Below are 10990 nucleotides of genomic sequence, written 5' to 3'. Positions count from 1 at the left end.
CATGATAACGTCCTCACGCGGGCTGCCGTCTGTCTGCCGCAATACTGCAGCCGTCAAAGGGGGATCTGAGAATCTCCACCCATCGTCTATCGGCCAGAGTGCAATTCGAGATTTTCGGAACCGCAGACATCGAGATTACCCGGAAGCAAGTCGTCGTTGGTCTGACTCAGGCTGTACATCGCGTCGGGGTTGTCCCAGGTCCCTAGCGGCTTTCTTAAAGACCGACCATCTCAGGTGCCAGGTTCTCTTCCACATAAAGTCAAGCGGAAAGGGAGATCGTGGTTCCCAGGTCGAACAAGTTCCATGTCATGCAATGGAGTTCGAGAACATACACGACCAGTACTCTGGCGAAGCGCGGGACAAAGGATGCACTATGTTGTGACGATAAGGTACACGGTATCCTGACTCATACAGGGGATCTTTGAAGACCCACCGCATTAACTGAGCCGCAGCCTTCCAATAGTTCATCCCCCGTTTCCAAATTTCCAACGAGTGATCCTACTCCCGGCACGCTCCCATCCGTAACTGGTTGGGCCAGTAGAAGGGGGTCGACTTGAGGAGCCCCGCTCCAGCAGGGAGCCCAAGTACCAGGTGAGAGTACCCCCGCTATGAATCTGGTGACCAATGCCCAAGTTTCTGTAGAACGTCCCCGTGGCTGGTATCTTGAATCCGAAGGTACGCGCAAGCAGTTGAGCAACGTAGCCGCAGATTTCGAAGGAATGAGCCTTGTTGAAGGGCGTATAGCAATCCCAAGCGCTGTTCGCAAGATCGGGGAAGATACTTGTGGGTCCCGCGGCCTTGGTTAGGCCCGAGACTACTCCAGTGCTTGTCAAGAGAGGCTTCTCGCTGAGTCAGGCATCCAGGACGAGCGAAGCTGCACCGTTGGGTACGTGTTCGGGATTGCAAGAACCAGGGAAGATTTCGTCGAACCGCACTCCGTAAATAGGGGGACAGGGGGGATTTACTCGAGGGTGCCGGCGGTTACTGGAAGATACTAGAACCATTGTGATCAGTCGTCCCCACATCCATGGTTATTAAGGTTCAGTGTTCTCGGTCCATCTTTGTTTCGATATCGCTGTATGACATCACAAACCGGTACTCGCTGCACGTACAATACGTTTGAATATTTGCTTGTACAGTAACTGCAGTTGGAGCGAATACGGCGGCGCGCCGGTTTAGCCCTCTTTCTCGGAAATCCACGGAGGTGTGCTATTAACGTACCTTACGTAACCAAGTGCGAGAAGACGTTCAGCCACATTTGCCACAGCCGCGGGCAGTAACCCACTCCCGACCAGCAACCATGGGTTTATTGCTCTCGCTCCCGTTAACTGGGGTCCTTGGTTCAGTGGCGACATCATGCATAGCTGGGCTTGCATTCTGCTTTACTTCGACGGCAGGTGCGTCGTCAACACGCTTCCTGGGATGACAGCGGAAGCTGAAAGGAGAGCGCAGCGTCGATGTTCTGCAAGTCATGCAATTGTAACTCGTCGATTGCGACTCGTATTGGCTTCGCTGTATGTGCACTTGTATTTTTACTGCTGGCTTGTGTTGAGTCGCTCTCCGGAAAGATCATATTCTGTCTGAACTCCATGCTGGCGTGGTTAATGAAGACCCCTTTCGCCATCCACCTGATTGAGAAATGGAGTTACGACTATATCAAGATGGAATGTGAGAAAGACAGGTGCTACGGTGTTCTCGCAGTACGTAGACGTGCACTCCATTTCCGGCTTCCCATCGACCTGGTCATCTTCAGGTTCATAGGTTTTGCTTCGCACTCTCGCTATTCCATGGCATCCTATCTGTGGCTTTGGTGGGCGTGAAGGATACACGGGATAAGAGGGCAGCTATACAGAACGGGTGCGTACTCAGCATCACTGATAAACTCGCTGCTGACACCATATAGCTGGTGGGGTCCCAAAGTCCTACTCTGGCTCGTGCTCGTTGTGATCTCGTTCTTCATTCCCAATGGGTTCTTCATCGTCTGGGGCAACTATGTCTCTATGATAGGTGCTACGATCTTTATCCTGCTCGGTCTAGTCCTGCTTGTCGATTTCGCCCACTCGTGGTCCGAGACTTGCTTAGAAAACTGGGAGAACTCTGATTCAAGCCTCTGGCAATGGATCTTAATCGGGTCCAGTTTCGGGATGTACGCAGCTACCATCACCCTGACGGCGCTCCTCTTTACTTTCTTTGCCGGGCCGGGCTGCACTTTGAACAGATTCTTCATCGCGTTCAACCTGGCTCTCTCCATAATCATCACCATCTTGTCTATACATCCCATCATTCAAGAGCATAATCCACGTTCTGGGCTAGCGCAATCCAGCATGGTTGCTGCGTACTGCACTTACCTTATCATGTCCGCGGTTGGAAATCATCAGCACGAATCGTGCAATCCATTGCGCAAGGGAACTGCTGCAGGCGCACAAACGACGACGGTCGTTCTGGGTGCTATATTCACCTTCGTCGCGATCGCCTATTCTACCAGCCGTGCTGCTACACAGAGCCGAGCGCTCGTGGGTAAAAATAAGCGGGCGATACAGCTTCCGATCGACGGTGATCTGGAAGGGCACTCCGAACTGGGTGTTGTAAGCACTCAGCCTGGTCGGACGGAATCCCCAAGGTACCAGGCTTTGTTAGCTGCGGTCGAGGCTGGGTAGGTGGGTGTCATCGAAAATGTTAGACATTGCTGATAGGCTATAGTGCTATCCCTGCCTCCGCTTTGGATGAAGAGGAAGTGGAGGAGGAAGTGGAGGAAGTGGTTGGGGATACCAGGGATGATGAGCGCTCAGGTACCCGCTATAACGTACGTACCTTCCCTTCATCTTTGCATCTTTGAGGCCTGAACTGTGCCCCGCAGTACTCCTGGTTCCATATCATATTCGCGATTGGATCGATGTATGTGGCGATGCTTCTGACCGACTGGTACGCCTCACGAGTGGACATCGTAAATTGCGCGGGGTTCACTAATTGGTTTGGCTCCTTGATAGGAATGTCGTGAAGAACATCGGTCCGTCGAATCCCGATCAGGACGTGTACATTGGGCGGTCGGAAGTTGCCATGTGGATGAGAGTTGTTTCGAGTTGGGTCTGCATGCTGCTGTACATATGGAGTCTGGTGGCGCCCGTCTTAATGCCTGACCGGTGAGTCCTTTCCTCCGTTTCCGTGGGAATGACAGGCTCAATACCCACCAGGTTCGGAGATGTCTGAGGATGATGTGGACCTTTAGTGATCTATGTATAATAGTGTGGATATAGCCAGCTACATAAACTAGGTTGTACGGATTGAAATTTCGAGTCTATATCCGGAGAATGACACGGCAGATCTCTTCCTCGTGTCAGCAATGCATCCACAGGACCGGACAGCCATGAGCGATAGTACCCGCCCGTCTATCCCATCCCTCGTACGTACTTGATAGGGTATCGGCGAAGCTTGACACCCACCGCTACTGCGCTTAGTGCATTCCTGAGTCGGTGTATAGCTCTGCGCAGCTCAGGGATCATGATTTATCTGTAGACGACATGCTGTGGCATCTGAAACACCATTCACATAAGTCTTAGAAGCGTTAGGACTGCACAATCAAGACGCTATGGAATACCACGACTCGGATGCCCACGAAGGCGAATCGATGCCTAAGAAAGTGAAAAGAGCAAAACCTGCTCGGGCTTGCGATGCATGCAGACGCAGAAGAAGTATGTGGACAACTCCATTCGCTTTGATGTCATCATGATAACAACAAAGTGTAGTTCGTTGTAGGTGTCATTTTCCATGCTGCCTACGCTTTATCCAATTACCTGTCCGGTTTAAGGCGATGGCACTCAAGGTTCCGATGTGCCATGTTCGAATTGCGTGACCTTTCGAAGTGAATGTACCTATGACGAACCTCCCAAGGTGAGTGTCCCGCTATCCTCACGCCATGAAATTCATGGTGAATGTCCCAGTAGAAACATGGACCGCCAAAAGGGTCAGATACCGTATATGACAGTATAACACGCCGTATTAACAGACAATCATTGGCAGTTACACGAAGATTCTGGAAGACCGAGTTTCTCTACTCGAAAATATGCTCCGGAATGTCTGTATTCGCGTCAGTACTTTGGGGGACAAACCTGATAACGAAGTCTACGTCTAGGTAGGAGTCGACGTAGAGAAAGAATTAGGTGGACCCTTGGACAAAGAGAGTATTCGTCAAGGTGTCCTCCCAGAGCGCCCCCGCGCTTCCCGCACAGGTCTCTATGACAGCCCAACTCTGGCAACGGACAGCGATAGTGCTGCTGGATCCCCATCGCAAGCGAATGCGGTCGGCACTACAGATGCAAGCGAAGACGAGGACATACTGTATCCGGTGATTGACAAATTCGAAGAGCTCTCCTTGAATCCCATGCAAGAGCGTTTCCTGGGGAAGTCGAGTGGCTATGGACTTATCAAGGCAGCGCTCACTATGAAGGGTTACAATGAACAGGAGGTAGACGACCCGGCGAAGGGACCTGATCCCTGGAACCGTCCTCGATTCTGGACTATGCAGCCCGTGAGTTTGAGTATATCAGCCTGATAACTAAGCTTAGCCTCAGTCCTTAGTGGGAACTTGGGGTCGAGAAGCGACCTGACTATCAATTCCCAGAACCAGACCTAATGGCCGCCCTTCTCAAACTCCACTATGATAAGGTTCATAGTCTGTCTCCTGTGTTGCATTGGCCGACCTTCGAGCGCGGTGTCCGCGAAGGCCTCCATCTCAGAGACTATAGGTTCGGCGCCGTACTCATGATGGTCTGTGCCACGGCAGCCCGTTACTCGGATGATCCCCGGGTGATGCTCGAAGGTCATGACAGTCCCGCTTCAGCGGGCTGGAAGTGGTTTCATCAGGTCCAGGATGCTCGGAAGTCCATGCTCGCTCCGACAACATTGTATGACCTGCAGCTATATAGCGTAAGTATTCCTCCCATTGACATGATGCGACTATGTTCAGTCATCATTCTAGCTTTTAGGAACATTCCTTATCGGATCATCGGCTCCTCATGCGGCTTGGATTGCCATTGGGCATGGGATACGTATGGCGCAGGATGTCGGAGCTCACAGAAGAAAATTCTACGGTGACCGATACACAGTCAAATCTGAATTATGGAAAAGAGCGTTCTGGTAAGCAGGATGTGTCTTGAGTTTCTGCTGCCTGATCAAATGCTCGTCACTGGCAGGGCCTTGATACTTCACGACAGAGGTCTCAGTGCCGCCCTCGGACGACCGTATACGTTATCCCCGAAAGAGTGAGTCCATTACGCTCTATTGGCTCAGACTTGTGCTCACATTACGTTGAGGATCGACGTGGAGCTACCGGTTGAGTGCGACGACGAGTACTGGATAACTTCCAACCCGGATGACGCTTTCAAGCAGCCAGCTGGGAAACCTACCAGAATGACATTCTTTATTCACATGATCAAGATGAACGACGTGCTTGGCGATACATTACGCGTCTTTGTGAGCAAGTGTATGTATCCATCGGAGTCACATTGTCTGACGAAACCTTAGTACGAAGATCTACCTACGGCAAAACCGTCTACACCCGAACAAGATCAGCAGATGATAGCGGAGCTGGACTCTGCTCTTAACAATTGGTTTGATGGTATACCGCCCCACTGTAAGTCGTTGGACATGCTTTGGCTTGTAGGAGACTGAGCATAGTCCCAGTGAGATGGATGCCTCATGACGGCGATCCCGTCACGTTCAGACAATCGGCCATGCTCCATGTCGGATTCTACCGAAACCAAATACTTATACACCGTCCTTTGATATCGTCAGCACCGAAACCGTCTCTTCTGTCAGCGTCGTGTATGGCGATCTGCAGTAATGCAGCGCGTTGTCTCATTAACGTGGCGGACGTCATCAAGAAGCATGGTGATTTTATGCCAGCGTCATCATCATCAACGTTCACCGCCTGCGTAATCCTTGTGCTTCAAATTCTTGGACTCAAGCAATCCGGCACTCTCATGGACCCCGAGAAAGCGATGTCGGACGTACGCAAAGGCTTGGATGTCTTAGAGAGTATGGAGGATAGGTGAGCAATTGTATCACATGCATCTGTCCCATATGGACTAAGTCTGCTTCAAGGTGGGCTGTAGCTGGGGCATGCAGGTAATTATTCGCATTGCCCGAGGGCAGGCCCTTCACTCACAATATTACAGTGACATCGTGAGGGGGCTTGCGAACATGGGCAAGCTGCCTCTGCCACCTCAACGAGCGGCTTCCAAGCGCAGGAGGGACACTGGTTCATCAGTCATGCCAGGTGGACTTCCTCTTCCTACCACGGCGGAACATTTACCTCGCCCACCCGACGCCCGAGTTTCTCCCCATTTTTGTACGTCTAACCTTTCCAGATCACTTCCAAAAATTTCCCGACATTTTCTCAATCGCATATCCAGACGGAGATTCGGGCCTTAGGCAACCAGTCTACCATCATTCGGCTCCCAATCCGGGCCCAGACGATGCAGAGCCCCAAGTGGCAGGCCCGTCGCGATTATCGGCACCAGTCATTTCTGGCGTACCATCCAGCAATATCTCATGGTCAGGTCCTGATTTTCCTGTCGAAGTGGGGCCCGGCTTAGATATCGATTTGCCTGCTTCCGGTATCCCGGGCCTTGCTTCAACAGACGAGAACTCTATATCAGCATATCTCCCGTCGCGCCTCTCTGCGACTTCCTCCTCCGATCAGATGAATGAACACTCCGTGCTAGACCATTTCATGTCCAGCATGGCCGATCCTAACCTCAACGCCGATTTCTACCCCACAGGTTGGCCTCAGACAACCTCTATGGACGTGTCGTGGAATAGACCGCCTACAGATACGGCTGACGTCGCGGGTAATATTGTCCCTTCGTGGACAGACATGCCAATTGAAATGACGTGCGTACTTTCATTTGTTGTTCGTGTGGTCAGACACGTTTATTCCTGCCTTCAGTCAGTGGGAAGCCTACTTCCAGAATCTGCATGATTTCGGAGTGTAAGTCGCCCGGAGATCAAGAGGAGAGGGTTAAGATTATGAAGCTGAAGTCCACAATACTGATACTCGCAACGGAGCCGAGTAGGACATACACCATTTCTTTCACTGGTTGATATCATCCGTTGTCACGGCTGTGAGGCGCATGTAAACTTGTAAAGGGGTGAATTATATGCGAAGGTGTATCAGTTATGTCAAACAATGCATATGTTACTATCAACGCTCGCCGTAAGCCAATTTTGGTGGATGGGCCAATCGATATCGCTGCACAGACCATTGATATTGCGCAGCCACCAAGGGCTAGCGCTTGTACAATACCGATACTATGTTTGGTTCGGCGACATCATCCGTCGAAGCTTGAGCTTAAGCTTCAGGTAAGTAGCGTGGATCTCTGCCTTTCTTAGTCGTGTAGACTTGGGCTGCCATCAGCACAGCGTTGCCACCGAATTTGGCATGGAGGCAGTCAACAATGGGAATCCGAAGGATGCTTCCGTCGCTTCCATTAGCGGGACCAGTACCAGCGGTGGCAAGCCACCGAAGCCTCGCAGACACCGAGCCTGCGATACATGTAGGCGCAAACGAAGTACGCTGCTTCCATCCCGTGTATGAATCCACGTTCTGATCGCAAGTTTAGTTCGCTGTACGTTATCCAAGTTGAGATCGCAACGCTGTTATTCCGAGATTGATGTCGACGTTCTCTCGCCGATGGCTTGACTGAAACATAGGTGATGGCTCTGAAGAGCTAGGCACGCCTTGTCGGAACTGTATCAGTTTTAGGACGGAGTGCACCTACAATGATACCGCGAAGGTGAGGTGCCTCAGTACCACGAATCGAGTTCGGACTAAAAGACATTGTGCAGAAATCAGGCCCCAATAAAGGGTTGGCTGTTCCGAACCCCTAGTTTAGCACGACTAACCCGTGTATGTGCATAGTTATATCCGAGCCTTAGAAGCTCGCATAGCAAAACTAGAACGTATGCTGCGAGAGGTGGGCGATATCGTCCAAGGTGCAGTAATACTCACTGACGTGGCCTTAGGACGGTCGTGAGATACCGAACGAAGATGTAGACCTACTCGAGTGGCAAAGCCGCTCGTCGAGCAAAACAGGGCCAGGTCATGTTACGCCTGGACCTAGTCAGGCTCGGGATGCTACATATCCCGAGTCCATTGCGGATACGGGAACCTCGGACTACGATGCTACATCAGATGAAGAATTCATACAGTCAGAATTGGTAGAAAAGCTTCAAGACCTTTCTCTCAACCCTGTTCATCGGGAACTGCTGGGAAAATCTAGCAACATGCAATTAGTCAAGCGCGCACTCTCCATGAAGGCCTCCGACGCCGACGTTCTCGCCTCATCCTTCACCACGTTTCGGCGGGAGGAATTCTGGACCGCGCAACCTGTACCTGTCCCAGTATTTTGTTTCGGGCTAACACTGACTCTTATGCGATAGTGGGAAATAATCTTACATGACCAAGAACCGCCAGCATATGTTTTTCCGGAGCCGGACTTGCTATGGACCTTGGTCGCAGTGTACTTCGAAAGAGTCAATTGCCTGGCGCCCATTCTTCATAGGCCTACCTTCGAAGCAGGTGTCCGGGAAGGACGCCATTTGCGAGACAGGCCATTTGCTTCTGTAATGTTGATGGTTTGTGCTGTCGCATCTCGCCAGACGGATGATACACGGGTGCTTCTTGAAGGGTCAAATACCTTCAGATCCGCCGGGTGGAAGTGGTTCAACCAGGTCCAGATGATTAATAAGTCAATCCTAGCTTGTCCGACATTATATGATCTACAGCTGCGCTGTGTTCGTCCTCGTCCTCTCGTCTATCGGACCCTAGCTTACAATAACCCATGAAGCTGTATGGGCTATATCTGCCTGGCTCGTCTGTCCCTCAGGCGGCGTGGAGTGCTGTTGGCCAGGGCCTGCAAATGGCTCAAGATGTTGGTGCTCATCAAAAGAGGTTCTATGGTAACCGAGTAACCCTGCTAGCAGAGCTGTGGAAACGCGCTTTCTGGCACGTATTGATTATCGCATTGTATCGGTCCTGTCTTTCTCACAACTCTGATTCTTAGGGTGCTTGTTAGTCTTGACCGAGGAATAGGAGGCGCCCTTGGCAGACTATACAGTCTTCGTGATGACGAGTAAGTAGGTACAGATATGTACCAACCGCCATCTAATTTCTGAGATTCCAACGCCACAGAATAGAGATCGACTACCCGTTGGAGTGCGACGATGATACCTGGGCTGACATAGAAATCGCCACGCCTCCGGTACAAGCGCGTGCACGACCTTCGACGGTAACTTACTTCAATATGATACTGGGGCTTGGAAAGATATATGCGGAATCGGTCTCCCTGCTGGTCTGTCCGCGCTCATAGTATCTTCGCTTCGCTCACGAGGTTTCAGTATCCAAAGGGCTCAGTCGTGCAGCACCGAGGGCTAGATATTCCAGTGATCATGGCGAAGATAGACTCTGCTATGAATGGCTGGTTCAACGACATGCCATCCCATTGTGAGTATATTTTGGAAACCATTTACCGGGTTCTATACTAAGACATTGTAGTACGATGGACGGGAGACCCTCGGGATCCGCTAATCTTCAGGCAGTCTGCATTACTAAATGTCGCATATTATCGAGATCAGCTTCTGATCCATCGTCCCTTCATATCTTTCGATTCCTCGCCCTCTGCATTTGCATTATCTTGCACAACCATCTGCATCAGCGCTGCACGGAGTATCATCAACATCGCCGACACTTACCGACGGAAGGCGGGCTGCGTGATACCGGAAGGACTGGCCATTGTCTTCCCTGGGTGTATGGTTTTGCTCCTTCGACTCGCGGCACAAAATCAGTCCGGAAGAGGACTGGATAACGAGTCCATATTGGAGATTCAGAAGGGCCTCTGCGTCTTGAGGATCGTGGAAGAGAGGTATAGCTTATTTCACTGCTTTCATAACCGTATACAACTGTTTCCAGATGGGCTTTTGCAGGGATTCTAGTGTAAGACGTCTCTCAGGCACTGACGGTAGAAACGATCTGACATACGAACACTTTACAGTGACATGATCATGGGTTTGGCCGCAATCGATAATATTCCTCTCTCGATCCTGACGTCCGGCCCATCTCCAGGGTGGGACGGAGATGCACCTGCCGAGGAGCAGGAGGCAAGTTCCACCCCGGGCGTGATACCGCAACACAGTGGATCAGCCTCTTCTTCCTCCGGAGTGAATTCAGGTGCATATGGAGCTCAGCCACCGAGTCTGCAAGAAAGGGGTACACGGCTCGACTCCAACTACACGGGGTACACACACGCAGTTGATGTTGCAAGTCTGGCATCGGCACCATCAAGCAGCGCAACTCCAACTACCAACGTTCCCTACCCGAACGTGGGCCATATAGCAGATCCCTACCACTTAGGTGTCCTGCATCCGTCGTACCGGGGTGAAGTAGATCCAAGTGATCACGCATATACTTCGTCATTCTCAACAGCGCATGTAAGGTGTTTCAATACTGCCCTGGATCTAACTACTATCTGACAGGTATTTGGCCTCTGTCGTCACGCAGGTCCTAGGCATTGAGCGACATATGCAATCCATATCAGCTATGCATAGCATGGGCCCGGGGGCCTCGGACCAAGGTGCTCATCCGCCTGGTTTATGGCAAACTTATGCCAACACGCAGTTCGCTGCGCCTACCGACGCATCAGGCATGACTGACAATGCTCTCGAGATGCTGTCAGGTATGCCGCCGGCCCTGGGGTACGTTAATCGGTTTGGGCTCAGATGCATTGAGTGTCTGAATGAACCATAAATTACCACGCCAGCTGTGATGACTGGACCGGTTACATGTGGAATACTATCCCCGGATTCACGCAACCGCTAACATCAGATACTGACAGCCGCTTGCAGATCGATAGACCATCAATTCAGAAAACCACGTATAGTCGGAGTGGGTCGGAGGTGGGTTCCAGGGACGTCGGAAGAAGGTAGAGAAGTCCAG

At 51.4% G+C, this 10990-nt stretch overlaps 3 protein-coding genes across 3 annotated transcripts; all 3 read left to right on the top strand.

Moving 5' to 3' along the window:
• The first annotated feature begins 1271 nt into the window (after window positions 1–1271).
• On the top strand, window positions 1272–3325 carry GLOTRDRAFT_116887 (TMS membrane protein/tumor differentially expressed protein). Its single transcript, XM_007869448.1, has 9 exons — window positions 1272–1397; window positions 1453–1514; window positions 1569–1700; window positions 1754–1857; window positions 1904–2653; window positions 2701–2803; window positions 2858–2922; window positions 2988–3140; window positions 3192–3325. Exons 1-9 carry the CDS (start codon window positions 1301–1303, stop codon window positions 3205–3207), a joined length of 1482 nt encoding a protein of 493 aa, XP_007867639.1. The 5' UTR covers window positions 1272–1300; the 3' UTR covers window positions 3208–3325.
• A 1129-nt stretch (window positions 3326–4454) lies between these two features.
• Window positions 4455–5667, top strand: GLOTRDRAFT_78355 (uncharacterized protein; the record flags this gene model as incomplete). The annotated part of the gene is made up of 6 exons (XM_007869447.1): window positions 4455–4525; window positions 4576–4923; window positions 4976–5133; window positions 5190–5258; window positions 5310–5479; window positions 5528–5667. Exons 1-6 carry the CDS (start codon window positions 4517–4519, stop codon window positions 5665–5667), a joined length of 894 nt encoding a protein of 297 aa, XP_007867638.1. The 5' UTR covers window positions 4455–4516.
• Window positions 5668–8256: 2589 nt separating this feature from the next.
• On the top strand, window positions 8257–9062 carry GLOTRDRAFT_44097 (uncharacterized protein; the record flags this gene model as incomplete). Its single annotated transcript, XM_007869021.1, has 3 exons — window positions 8257–8394; window positions 8440–8793; window positions 8847–9062. Coding segments are annotated over 3 exons (708 nt in total), but the record flags the coding sequence as incomplete, so codon positions are not given.
• Between the last annotated feature and the right edge of the window lie 1928 nt (window positions 9063–10990).

This window comes from Gloeophyllum trabeum (genome assembly GCF_000344685.1).
Source record: "Gloeophyllum trabeum ATCC 11539 unplaced genomic scaffold GLOTRscaffold_00009, whole genome shotgun sequence".
NCBI lineage: Eukaryota > Fungi > Basidiomycota > Agaricomycetes > Gloeophyllales > Gloeophyllaceae > Gloeophyllum > Gloeophyllum trabeum.
The sequence above is the reverse complement of the archived record's forward strand: the minus strand, read 5'-3'. Positions and strand labels throughout refer to the sequence as shown.